The sequence below is a fragment of the Brassica napus genome, chromosome C7 (genome assembly GCF_020379485.1).
Source record: "Brassica napus cultivar Da-Ae chromosome C7, Da-Ae, whole genome shotgun sequence".
Lineage (NCBI taxonomy): Eukaryota > Viridiplantae > Streptophyta > Magnoliopsida > Brassicales > Brassicaceae > Brassica > Brassica napus.
This window is the reverse complement of record NC_063450.1, coordinates 45842732-45857023: the sequence shown is the minus strand read 5'-3', so window position 1 is coordinate 45857023 and position 14292 is coordinate 45842732. Positions and strand designations below refer to the sequence as shown.

At 40.6% G+C, this 14292-nt stretch overlaps 2 protein-coding genes across 2 annotated transcripts; both read left to right on the top strand.

Moving 5' to 3' along the window:
• Positions 1-9028: 9028 nt before the first annotated feature.
• On the top strand, positions 9029-9791 carry LOC125589932 (non-specific lipid-transfer protein 5-like). Its single transcript, XM_048762638.1, has 2 exons — positions 9029-9448; positions 9551-9791. Exons 1-2 carry the CDS (start codon positions 9102-9104, stop codon positions 9558-9560), a joined length of 357 nt encoding a protein of 118 aa, XP_048618595.1. The 5' UTR covers positions 9029-9101; the 3' UTR covers positions 9561-9791.
• Positions 9792-12487: 2696 nt separating this feature from the next.
• LOC106440095 (non-specific lipid-transfer protein 12) lies at positions 12488-13803 on the top strand. Its single transcript, XM_013881685.3, has 2 exons — positions 12488-12887; positions 13618-13803. Exons 1-2 carry the CDS (start codon positions 12547-12549, stop codon positions 13634-13636), a joined length of 360 nt encoding a protein of 119 aa, XP_013737139.1. The 5' UTR covers positions 12488-12546; the 3' UTR covers positions 13637-13803.
• The last annotated feature ends 489 nt before the right edge of the window (positions 13804-14292 follow it).

Below are 14292 nucleotides of genomic sequence, written 5' to 3'. Positions count from 1 at the left end.
ATTATTTTGCGCATCATGGATCTGCCAGGATGGCCAAGCCTTTCATGCCATTGTTTAAAGGCTTCTCTGAACTCATTAGGAATTGAAGTGTTAGCCTCACTCGATTTTATATTGGCACAATAGAGGCCTATTGATATAGCAGGGATAGTCTCTAGGACTTTCTTATGGCCTTGGGCATTTTCATAAATCAAGAGGAATTCTTTCTTTCCCTCGCCCCTAGTTTCAACATGTAGATCATTCATGCGAATGTCTTTGAAACTTAACAGATTTCTCTTTGATTTAGGAGAATATAATGCATTAGAATGCAAAGTCACAGAACATAGGAAAAAGACATAAAGCCAAATCAAGAATGCAAAGACAAAAGCAATATGATATCGAAATCTTCATATTCAGCCACTTGTAAGGAGGTCTGAAGTCTCAAAGTCCTCATGATCATCTTTGTCATGGGCTTGATCATCCTCATGATCCAGATCATTCTCATTATCATAATGGACCAAATTTGCCTCAAAGTTCTTGCCCTTTATGCTCTCCTGGTAGAGCTTAACAAGGTGTTGGGGAGTTTTGCATTTATTAGCCCAATGATTGGTCATCCCACAACGATAGCAAGCAGATTTGGTCGAGCTCGAGCCATGGGTTTTGAAGTCGGACTTATACCCACGGTTAGCTTGATGACCTCGGCTGTAGCCTCGGCCTCGGCTGCGACCAAGATGGTCTCGTGGTTGAAATCCACGGCCACGTGGTTGAAACCCACGGTTACGACCTTGCCATCTACCACGGCCTCTCATGCGACCATGGTATGACTCTCTTGGAGTCTCATCCTTTGGCTCTACGGCCGCATGTGCCTCAGGCAATGCTTTAGCACCAGGAGGCCTTAGCTCACTGTTCATCATGAGCAACTCATTGTTTTGCTCAGCTAGCAACAAACAAGAGATTAAGGCAGCATAAGTGGAGAAACCCTTCTCTCGGTACTGTTGCTGAAGCACAACATTGCTGGTGTGGAATGTGGAGAATGTTTTCTCCAACATATCAGCATCAGTAATAGTCTCACCACAAAGTTTCAACTTTGAGACTATTTTGAACAAAGCCGAGTTATACTCTTCCACAGACTTATAGTCTTGGATTCTCAGGTTTCTCCAATCATAAAGGGCTTTTGGCAATATCACAGTTTTCTGATGATTAAATCTGGTTTTCAACTCTGTCCAAAGTTCCAGAGGATTCTCAATTGTGAGATACTGGTCCTTGAGACCTTCAGCAAGGTGATGGCGAATGACAACAAGTGCCTTGTAATTATCCTTGTCTGATGGCTCAGTGCCTTCAGTGATAGTATCACCAAGGTTTCTGGACCTTAAGAGGATTTTGGTATCAAGCTCCCATTGGAGGTAATTATCTCCGGAGAGATTGAGGGAAGCATATTCAAGGTTGTTGATTTTCGACATCTGAATCAAATATCCATAAAGGAGTAAGGATTCATAATATAATTCAGGACTTGAATTTATATGCCAAGGAGATTGATGATTTATTATGCATTTTATTTTCAGAAAATATTTTATATGCATTAAGATAAAATTTTGTCAATCAATGTGGATGGATTTAAAATGCATCATGGACAAGACAAATAACTTTTATAATGTTCAAGATATTTGTAAACCAAAGTAGATTTTCAAAATCGGTTAAAACTTGGTTTATAATTTTGAATAAAGCAAATGTACTAAATTTTAAATGGAAACCGATTTTGTCTAACTATATGCAAACAGTGTGAATCATTTAGATGCAAACAACATGAACCACTTCAGACGCACTAGTATCATCATTGCTAAAGCTATGCGAACATGTATGTTTGGTTTCAATTATGTGATACCTATGTCCAGTTTTAACAATATGATAGTTGGATGCATGCAAAGGTCAGTTCATGGATGATTCAAGTTCGATCTAATGATTTACTAAATGATACTATCAGGTATGCAAATGATCAGTTCATAATTTAATCATAGAATCAGGTTCAAGGATGAAACTAGATCAAGTTTTATTTTAACTAGCAAACTTATGTGATCAAAATTCAGTATGATATAAAATCGTTCATGGTTGGTTTAATTAACAATATGATCAAATGATTTCAACCAGATTTTATTCTACCTTATGACATATCAATTTAAAACAAGACTATGGCTTATAAAACTTTAGAAATAATTTTCAGTCAAAGATATGCACTTAATAAATTCAAACAAGCATTTATAAAATCGATTATGCATTTATAAAATCATAAAAGGTTTTTAAAACTTTGATAGTTACAAAAAAATATTAATAGTCAAGGATATGCAATGAATGATTTTAATTTCGATTTTATTGATGGGTTGACTGATTTTAGGAGATCTGGCCGAAAATGGCACAGCAAGGGATTGATGGAATTTTGTTTTGGCCAGATTATACACTTATGTTTATCACATCTGGTAAAATGGCCAAACAAAAGGATTGAATCAAAAGGTTTAAGCTTTCTCTAATAATTTTATGATTCATAAGTTTTTATAAACAAGATTCATGTAGATCTTTAGGTATTTTGATAAGTTTATAAGTTTTTAGAGAAACATAGAACCTTTAGAGAATTTTAAGTTTTATGGATTCAAGATACTTTTAGAATCAAGTTTCATATGGATCATATGGATCATAGAAACAAGATCAATATTTTAAATCCATAGATTGTTTATAAGTTATGGATTCATATAGATCCTAGATTTGTTTCAGATATAATGGTGTTCTTTAGATTTCAAGGTTTTGATTTGTTTACCTTTTTCACCACAAGAATCTGAGAGGACCACCGTGAGAGAGAGAGAGTTGGCCGGAATTTGAGAGAGAGAGGAGTTTTCCGGCGGAGAGAGAGAGGTGGCCTGGTGGAGAGAAGGCTGAGCGCCGGTGGAGCAAAGGCTGAGCACCGGAGGAGCTGGCCGGAAAGGGGATCGCCGGCTGAGAGAGATTTCTCAGGTGGAGAGCACAATCGTGCTGATAACGTGTTAGAAATATGAGAGAAGTGTTGTTGTGAAAGTTGTGTCTTTCTCATTAGCTCTCACTATCAATATATAGTGGAGGTTCCAAGGGTTTACAACAAAGGAGAGTATCTACACATTTATTACATATTGACCACAAATATCTAGACTTGGTCAAAGCTCATAAATGCTCCGGTTGAATGAGTCTTCATCTTGACTAGTCTTGGACGGATGAGACAAACCGGAGACGGGTGTAGACGGACCGGATAGTCGGGTCAGATGTAAACCTCCCTGATGGTTAATGGCAATCCACATATCCATATCATGGATTTATAACAGGAGGAGTTTTGCTTGGAGTCACAGCTCAAGTTATCGATACGTATCAGTTTCTAGTCTGTCCCAGAGGGAAAACGAATCCATCCGCGAGTTCATCAGCCGATTCAAGCTGGTAATGTCCAGGGTCAGCGGGATAAGCGACAAGGTGGCCATTGATGCGCTCAGAAAGACGCTCTGGTACAAGTCGAAATTTAGAAAATGGATAACTCTCGACAAACCGCGGACGATCCATGACGTCCTCCACAAGGCGACGGACTACATCATAATCGAGGAAGAAATGAAAGTTTTATCGCAAAAACATAAGTCGGCAAGACCATCCTCGTAAGATGTAGATCCAAAAACGAAGAAGAAGAACTCTCGTAACGACAAGTATGTCCATCACGAGGGGAAAGATCTCCAAGGAGCGCACAATTACGCGATCAGTTCGGACCAGGGCCGAACCACGGGTAATACGTGGACTCGCAATCAAGGATATGACGAAAACACCTTCTGCGAGTTCCACCAGTCCCGAGGACACTCCACGACTAACTGCAAAGTCTTGGGAGCAAGGCTGGCCACGAAGCTACTAGCTGGAGAGCTCTCGAAAGTGACCAGCGTGAAAGATATCATCCTCGAGACTGATCGCCCCCCAAAGACAGACAGAAATCCGCCCGCGGAGAAATCTCCTCAAAGAAACCAATCCGGGGATAAACGCGGCAGAAGGCCGGACGACAAGGGGAACGATAACAATCGTCGCAGAGTCAACATGATCATTGGAGGATCGCAATTCTGCAACGATACGGTTTCGGCCATCAAGGCTTACCAGCGGAAGGCGGAGTCGAGCGCAAACTAGCCTACATGGTCTCTTACCCGAGATGGTCAAAATTGCTCAATCACCTTCACGAAGGAAGAAGCTGGCGGGATCGACCAACCTCACCGCGATCCGCTCGTCATACGAGATCTGGATGTCGGAAGAGTACTCATTGACACGGGAAGCACAGTCAATGTAATCTTCCGCGACACTCTCAATCAGATGAGCATCGAACTCGGAGAAGTAACTCCAACGCCGAAACCGCTCACGGGTTTTTCAGGAGAAGTATCGATGACCCTCGGGTCAATCCAGCTGCCAGTCATGGCCAAGGAGATCACGAAAATCGTCGAATTCGCGGTGGTCGATCATCCTGCCACCTAGGTGTCAAATTCCCGACCCCAAACGGAGTCGCAGCTATCTGAGGATGTCAGAAACAGTCGGGACTATGCTTCCTCGCGGAGCACAAGTTAAAGGCAACTGACGACTTCTGCAACGGCAAATCGCAAGCGCACGAAGATAGATTAATCTTCGGCAAAAATGCTTCAAGGAAAGACGATTTAACATCGTCTGCTGACGCAAACGCTTCGGACGTCGAAACTCAACACGAATCCGAAGCCGACGCTACAACTCAACCAGAACATCTGGAAGAGAACGCTGACCCGACCACGGTCATCACGATCAGGGCGGTTAGCACGGCGACAACCGCCGAGTAAAAACGCTCGCGGCATAAAACAAAACTACGAGATGGCTTGACCCTCGAAAGAGGTACGTAGGCAGCTCGTCGAAAGGCGAGTTCAGCTATCCCCTTCTCTAAAAAGGGGAGGGGAGTGGGTGCGTATACTCTTATACTCCCACATAGGAAAAGACGCGTTATTGTAATCGAGTTTTTAGAGATTTTTTTTTTTAAAATCTCTCTTTACAATATGCATTGCTTCTTTTTAATTAAAACGCTTACGCTTCAGTTAAACGCAAAAGTCTCAGGACACGCCTAGAAAATCTACGAACGTTAAGACTCTTGTCAGTCTCGCTCTTCCCATCGTGATGTGGAAAGCCTGAAGGTGCGCCTTTGGATCGGTCGTACCATCATACTTCGGTACTTTGATTTTTCACGGATCGGATGCCCTCATATCTAAGATGCGAGTGGTGAAGGGGGTCTTTCGAGCCCCTTCCAACAGCCTGTCGATCTCGGGTGCAGCGCTGGTAGCGTGATGGATTTAGGATTTCACGGCTCTTACTTCTGCCGCAGTCTTGGTGATATAGTCGCGAAGATCGCAGATATCCGACGTCTCGTCAGTAGATTTCCGAGCCTGTCGGCGTTTACTGCGAGTGAGCTCGGTTTGCTTTTCAGCCAGCTCTTCTTGTTCGTTCCAATAGAGGACTTCCTCCTTTTCCGTCATCGGTTTGTCGAACAGAGAGGTTTCCCGAGCAGATCGGCTTCTGGTCCTTGGATGTCTGTCGACGTCCGCATCGGTATTGTTGGAGACATCGCTAGGATCCAGGTCGACGTGCTGACTTCGTTATCCTCCGAATCTTTAGCGGGAGGCGGAGGACTTTCAGGGTTCCCCTTTTCGACGGGAGATTTTTCGCTAGGGTTTTGACCCGAAGGTTGTTCATGCGCGGCTCCAGGCCTATCGAGTGGGGTAGCGAAGTCGAGTCTTTTCCCGTGGACTTTAGTGGTTCCGCGGGGACGGATAGCTCTGGTCCTTGCCGTTAAGGTTTCAACCTGTTTGGTCAAGGTGCTCACGAGCCTGTCCTGTTCTTCCGACTTTTTTTCGTAGGTGGCGAACATCTTTTTAAACTCTTCGAGCGCCGTGGCGTTGGCTGGTGCGTTGGCCGCGGATACGTCTGCTGCGGGAGTGTGAAGATCAGTGCCACTGCTTCCGTTAAGAGGAGTCTGCACGTTATCTGCGTCGTCAGTTGACATGTCTGGTTGAGCGTGATGTGGTTGAGAGTTAGATTGATCCGTACCCCCCTCCCCCTCTTTCTAGCGCCAAACTGTGGGAACCGAAATTCGCACTGCCGATGTCCGTTTAAATTAGGAAACTAGGAAAACTCTAATTTCCCAGAGGTCCCGGAGATCTGTTAATACCACACGCTAAGCAATCAGAACACGAGATATCAACGACAAAGTACAAAAATCGTAAAAAGAGAGCAAAATAGATCTTATTCCGAATTCGTGTTTGAGCGTTACAACAAGGTATAAGCCTGGGCTCGAGAGCTGTCGGCGAGATTCCTAAGACGGCTAAACCTAATTGAGTCGCAGCTCGAAATAACAAAAACGGAAATATGCCTAAATCGCTCTAAGTGCTAAGTTTGCTCCGAAAAAAGTCTCTCTCCATGCCTCTCGCCTAGGACTCCTTATATACTGGCTCCTAGGTCGGTTTACGCTTTTCCTCTTCTACCCTTAAGCCGTCATAGCATAAAAATGGAGATATTCCATTTTTTCCGATCTTCGTAATTATCTTCAAAATTTCGTATTTATCTGCGGAAACTTGACATTTATCTTTTCTTGCGAACCAAGCGTAAACCGTCATGCGGCTTACGGGCTGTTGGTTAAGAAATCGTAAGTTGGGCCTCGAGTCATGTCTTAGGTCCCTTTGGACCGTCTTCTAACTCGAAGCGTTTATTGCGGCTTCTTTCGATGAAGAACGAACTTTCCACGGTTTTTACCGTAAAGTTTGATCGATGACTTAGAATGGCGGGAAACATGAAATGGGTTCGCTACGGTCTTCGGGAGATAGCATCGAAGGGTAGACGAGAATGCATGGACTAATGTCGTATCGACGTTTCGAAAGAGTTCGGTCGCTAGCTCGGTCGCTAGCTCGGTCGCTAGCTCGGTCGCTAGCTCGGACGCTAGCTCGGACGCTACGTAGCGACCGAGCTTGGCTCGAGCTCTAGCGACCGGACAGCGTGCATGTGCGGTAGTTGCGTAATGACCGAGCTTGGTTCGTCCGTGTTTTGATCGTCATACTCGGACCTATCCGTAGCTGGTCTGGGTATGTTTCCGATGGCTTATGTTTGATCTAAATAGAATTCGAACGAAGCTTTATCTCGGGAACATACGTTGCGATGGAGCATGATTTGTTGCGGAAAGACATACTTGTATTCTGCGGGGATTTGGACGTTAACTTCGTCGTAACCGTTTTCTACCCCAACATTCCTCTTAGCTGTACGTAATACTTCTTATCTAGCTCATTTTTTACTCTCCTGAATCATGATTTAGGTGTCTCCTTATCGTCTGTCTTCTATATGAATAAGTGTTTTTTTTTCTGAACTACTAAATACGAATCTGGCCTAATCAGATATGTCAAGTCTTACGCTCAAATCTGAAAACTCAAAAATATCTGACATTATTTGGTGGTAGCGTCTCAAGATTGTGATGCCTTTGTTGCTTAAATCCCATGTCTTATGCCTAGTTAATCTCTCTGCTATCTGTTATATCTAGGGTTTTACAATCTAGTGAAAGTTATATATTCATCTTCTTGGAGGCATTGGTTGTCCGAATACACACATATATTTATATAGAGGCAGTTTGTTCGATCGTCTTCATTTTTTTTCTGATGTTACCTTTATGTCTATTACACAGGTTGATATAATTCATCTTTCTAGTGGCATTGCTACATGAAGTTTACATTGCCATGGCCATCTATTCTTCCATGTTTCATAGTTTCGATGCTCTGATTTTTGAATTTGCAATTTTGCTTCCACGGCCATAGAGTGGCACTCACTCTCTTCAAATATTGAAAGAAAGTGTTTTTGTCTGAGCTGAGATTTTCTTACCCATGAACAGCTTTGAATACGCATCCGCAAGACAGTCCTGGGATCCTCAACACTGCCAGAGCATATTCTTATTAGAAACACATGGTACAATAACTCTGTTGACCTTTTTTCTCCTCTCTCCTTGATAATAAGCTTATGCTTACAGTCAAGTAGCAGAGCTTCTGAAACATCATGTTACTGATATTTAGCTGAGACCCAATATTGTAACGCAGGAAGGAACAGTCAGAAATTGATGTCTCCTCAGGATGGACTTTGTGTCCTCTTTGTCTCAGGTAAATCATCTTTGTTTTTTTTTTTGGCTATTCAATAGGAAAAATAGGCTGTTGCTAAACATGCATCTTTCTTTCTTGAACCTAACTCTTGTAAATACACTGTTGTAGGTTTGTAAGAGAGACTGTTGTGGAAAGCAGCTCGAATATTGAAGAATTTGGCAATGCTGACTGAGAGTCATAGTCAAAAGTATATGTATACTAATCAATAAGGTTAATTCTTTATCTACGATTAACCTTATTGATGAAGAAAAACAAGTCCAGAAAACGAAGAAATTTGATCAAAGTTGAATAGTCGAAAGCAATACTATGTCTTTGCCATAGGTTGTTCCAAACCATGTTTTGGAAGAGAATACACTAGTTTGTTGTAGGTCTTCTTGGTAGCATAAATTAAGGAATCAACAAATTGCTAGCATAAATTGCAAGAAATTAACTTTCATGCGTACATATATAAGATTTTGTTGTTTAAAAGCCTAAATATCCAATTTACTCTATGTATCTTCTAACAAACTATGTTCTTCATTTTCACCTCCATGCATTAATTCTATAACTACATCAGACGTTGGTTACAATACAAAATGCTAAGCTGGGCATAGAGTAACATGATGATTGGTCTTTTACGTGTCTACAAGAATGATCTACACTTTCTGATCTAGTGTATAGATCTGATCTGACAAAAAAAAGAGAGAGAACAAAACGGAGATCAGTATGTAGTAGTTGACATAGATTTACTAAAGTAGTATATAAAACTACAAAGATGAGAAAAGAGAGTAAGCAATGTATTAAATGAAACCAACCACCAACTACACTCACACCGCTCCCCTCACTTTCATGCATTTGCCCTCTTTAGCTCTTCTCTATATAAACACATCCTTATTAGCTCTCTTTCATCATCCAAATCCATTCCTTACTTAAGAAAAAAAAAAAGAAATACAAAAAGTTAAGATTATGGAGGGGCTCTTAAAGTTGTCGATGTTGGTGATTGTGTGCATGCTAGTGTCCGCTCCAATGGCGACCGAGGCAGCAATCTCGTGTGGCGCAGTCGCCAGCAACTTGGGCCAATGCATTAACTACCTGACAAAAGGTGGTTACATTTCTCCAGGGTGTTGTTATGGCGTTCGGAGGCTCAACAGCATGGCTCAGACCACCACTGACCGCCAGCAAGCTTGTCGTTGCATCCAAGGAGCAGCTAAAGCCTTGGGTTCTAGACTTAACGCAGGCCGTGCTGCTGGTCTTCCTGGTGCTTGCCGTGTTAGGATCTCTTACCCCATCAGCGCAAGAACCAACTGTAACAAGTAATATACTCTTTACTTTATATATTTCATTTTACTTAAGGGTGTTTATTGGAATGTTACTAACCACGTAACAATGTGTTGAATGTATTTGGTTGGTTGCAGCGTCAGGTGAGCATGAGAGGATGTATACGTTGAAGGGTTTATCATATAATCGTTGAGAGAGTATTAAAGAATAATTAAGATGTCACTAGTATAAGTGTTTCCAAATCATATTTACTGTTATCTGTTGTGTTTTAGAATTTGTGTGTTTCATGTCTTTCTTTATATATGACGGTTCATTTAATTGGTCGTCTGTGTTATGTATTCCTCTCATGATGTATGGAATTACGATATGTATTGTTTCCATCTTGTTGCCACGTTCTGCTTTTAATGCATCACTACTTCCGCAGGACCGTGCACTATAGGAATTTTTTAAACACAAATGTTATCAAACTGACTTAAGTAGAGGTAGAAAAAATATTTATAATCAGTATTAAGATAGTCCACTGGATTAATTATTGTGCTTTAAGTTTGCGAGAAAAGATCGTCACTATATATATGAGGAAAAACAACTGATCCTCACAAACACAAGAGACTTGACTCGTAAACAAGATCAGTCCTTCTGCAGTTTCTTCACATTATGATCACAACTTTTTCGCTTTCATTTCTCACCTTCTCGTTTGTGCTCTTGTTATTTGTTGGCGAGTGTGTGAAGGAATAAGTTGTGAGAGTGTGAAGTTTATGATCATACAATTTAACAGCTTTGCCTACGATAGACATTGTCCTAATATCTTTTGCCCGGCTATTTGTTTTACATCCTCTCCTGTTGTCATTTTCCCTTGCTATCTATTAGGAAATCGACCATTATGAAAAACACAAATATAAAGATATAACTGGTAAGAGATAATCTAGGCGAATCAGAAGAAAATCTGAAAAGATTTAAGTAGTATTAGGAAAATTTGAAAATAATATATATATATTAAAATTTTGATATTAATATCATTATATTAATTTAACAAATTAAATTAACGGTCTGTAATAGTTGATGCACAAGATATACATTTTGCTAAGTTATCTCCAATAATGCCTCCAACTCTTAAAACCATTTGATGCTTTCGTTCATTAATATTTTGCTTGGATCATGTCCATTTTTTCCTTATCTTTTCCTTTATATCCTTGGACTGCACTTGATCATCATTTTCGGTCCACATGTCCAAAATCTTGTTAGTCTCTTGAACTCGTACGAGTGGCCTCATAATTTGTGCTTGCAACCTGCTTTGACATGTCCAAATAACGTGGCCGCGCTTCGTTTACATTCATAACTAAATGATTTTACCTTTGCGGAAAATGTTTTTTTTTTCGTGTGGAAATTTGTTTAACGTAATTTAGTCTTTCGGTACTATATTCATATATATATATTTAGTCAACCCCAAGTAGATAGTACTGAAGTAGTGTCTTGTAAAAAAAGAAATTTTCTCCCAGACACGATCTTCGAGGCACAACCCAGATCTACTTTCTCTGGCGCCGGCGAAACGGTTTCTCGCCGGCGCGGGGCTCTATCTCTGACGATGTTAATCTCTCTCACTCTTATGGCTGTATCTCGCTTTCTCCATATTTTGTTACTGTGTGGTATCCATCAGGCTATCGAAGGAGAGAGACCCCAACGGACTCAACGACGAAGCCGAGGACTCTTCGTCTCAGATCTACCGGCGGTCATTTCTCCCCAGATGGCTTCTTCTCCAGCGACGAGTCGAGAGGATTCTCTCGCCACTGCTGTGTTTCGGTTCTTAGGAACAGTTCCCGACGAACCTCCCCCTGATAGCTGTCTAACGAGTCTCGAGGTCGACTTTGTCCCGTACTGTCATCCGCCCCTTGAGCATTGGTTTTACATGAAGAGCTCTCCCCTTCCGTCTCTGGTAAGGACTGAGCCTATTTTCACAGTATGTTTTGCTCCTCACCAACTCTCAGGCACCAGATCTCAAAGCTCCACGAGACTAGAACTTAATTTCTGCCGCGATTCTTCACTCTACGCGTCTCCTAAAGTGGTGTCCTCTCCTTTTGCGTGGATCTTCTTCAACGGCTGCACTGTTTTTCTCCGACGTATCTCCGGTGACCTCTCCTACGGCACCGTCGAACAGCCAAGCTTCGTGCATCTTTGGTGTAGTGGGCTGCTCTTCAATTATGAATGGGCTTGGCCCATTAGATCTACCAAACCTGCCAATTCAAGCATAAGCTTATTAAAGCCCAACTCTAAGATTGAAGATACGAGTCAGATTTGTATGGTTTGGAGATATTGGGATTTTTCATCAGAGATCTCAGGTGGGCTCATAGGGATCTCCCCTCTTTGTATCACACGATCAAATCTATCCTTTGGGATGAATTTACTGGTGCGTTCATCGGACTCGGTTCTTGTTCGGCCATCCTCTTCTTTTGAATTGAAATTGTTACTACCTTACCCTCTTTCTATGGAAAGAGGTGTTTCCTCGGTCTTGCGTCCGAGTGTTTGTTTCAGTTTCTTCATCGGTTTGTCATCTTGCGGAGCGGTCTCCACGGGACCTGAAGATGCAATCGAGACCACCTTGGTGTTTCTCGTAGATAAGGACTGGACCTCAACGTCACATTATGTGACTATTTACCAGCTATACGACTTTGTCGTGAAGGCTCCCCCGACGCATTTGAGCATCGTCTCGAATCCGCTGTCATCTTCGATTGAAGACCTATCTTGCTTAGCTTATTTATGTTTTGTATGTTATGCTTGGTGTCAAAGAGGATGTTTCATTCCCTCTATCTATTGTATTGAAGAAGATTAAGTATGAATGAAAGTAAGTTTGTGTTAAAAAAAAAAAAGTCAACCCCAAGTAGAAATATCTATTTAGATTTCTGATGTTACATCTTCTTGAAACTCAACTACCCAAGATCGGGAAAGCAATGTATTAACGTTGGAATATGTGTACTATAATGTTTAATATTAACTTTTTGTATTCATTAAATTTGCATGCATGAGAAATTAAGCATAATTAACGGGTACGCATGATATTCATGAGCTTTCCGAATTATAAAAACCTCGCCGACGATCTCAAGAAAGTAAAACAAATAATTCAAAACAATAAAAACAAAAAATGGTGTTCCCTTCAAAGATCACCACATGCCTCCTCGTCCTAGCCGTCTACATGGCAGCCCCATCAGAGTCAACCATAACGTGTGGGACAGTGACAAGCACACTGGCACGGTGTATAGGCTACTTGACCAACAGTGGTTCATTGCCATCAGACTGCTGCGTTGGAGTCAAATCATTGAACCAAATGGCTCAGACCACACCGGACCGCCGACAAGTCTGTGAGTGCCTAAAATCTGCGGCTAAGGATATCACTGGCCTCAACACCGACCTTGTGGCCACACTCCCTACAACTTGTGGTGTTTCAGTTCCCTACCCCATTCGTTTTAGCACCAATTGTGACACGTACGTCTCCATAACTTGTTCGTTCGTTTATTTCATAGTATTACTTTCTTTTTCGGATGTAGAAAATAACTTTAAAGCTTTTTTTTATCCTAGGAAATATCTTAAAAGTTCATTTATACACGCGGCTCGAAAAAAGTACATAGAGTTCAGTTAATGAATATGTAGGCACTAATTAAACTACAACATAAATACATAGTTCAAAATATCTTGTATATACTAAAGTAAAGATTACGAAGAACAAAACAACAAACAAATCGTTAAAACAAAAAAAAAACAAATCGTTTCATTTTTGTAGTAAATGTCAATTTTTGTTTCAGTGTTATTTCAAAATTATACAATTATTTTTAGAAGAAATATATTGTTCTGATTAAGAAAATCAAATAGAATACAATTCTTTACACACATGAGTATATGACAAAATCAGCTAATTAGATCATCTCTAACAATAGTTAAAATGTCATATACTATCGGTAGCAATTCACACTCGTAAAAAAAGCGAAAGCTGGTGATCTTTTATTTTCATAACAAAAGTAGTACTTTTGACATAATATTATAATAACGTTTTAATTTGTAAAAGTCAAGCATTCTGGATGATTAGAATAATGGAGTGATAATCCTTTCATTTTTGGTATGATTGTATGAATGTATAAATCCAATTGGAGTTTCTGTCTTAGTGCATGGTTCCAAGTGTCATGATACATATATTGTTTTGGTATTTCGAATGTTGCAGTATATCGACTGCCGTGTGAAGGAGGCTAGAGATGTACGACTAATCAAAGTTGCAAGCTTTTAACCTAAATAATAAGTTTCATGCTGCTATTTCCCATTTTATGAGTTCATTCTCATTATGTAATCACCCATTTCATATGGTAATAACTTCTACTAATTAATAACGAAAAAGGAACTATTTTCGCTCTGTTTTTTTCGCATACCGAAGTACCATCAGGGATATGGATACAACATCCTGTTTTACATTTGATATGATCAAATACGATGCATGATATTTTATTTTTATTTTTTTTTACTTAAGACGGCATATAAAATCCTAAATTAGCATAACCCATGCACAGACATTATCGATAATTGTTTGCACGTTCAATCCAAAGATGGCATACACCGTCCAAAATAATTTAACACCTATACATATTTTAAAAGGCTGCCCTTTTGTGAGGATTGAACTCATTATCTACAAGATAGAAGCTCTCAAACTATTATACCGAATAAACTATTTTACATATGATATCCTTATAGTTCTTTTTAAACTTGGCGCTTAAACCTAACTACCTAAGGATAGACACGAAGCGGATATCCATAATTCTGAAAGTATTCGTGATCTGTCTACTCCATCCAGATAATCAACTTTTTGGTTTGTATCCGCTCCGCAACCATGAGAATGATAAGTATA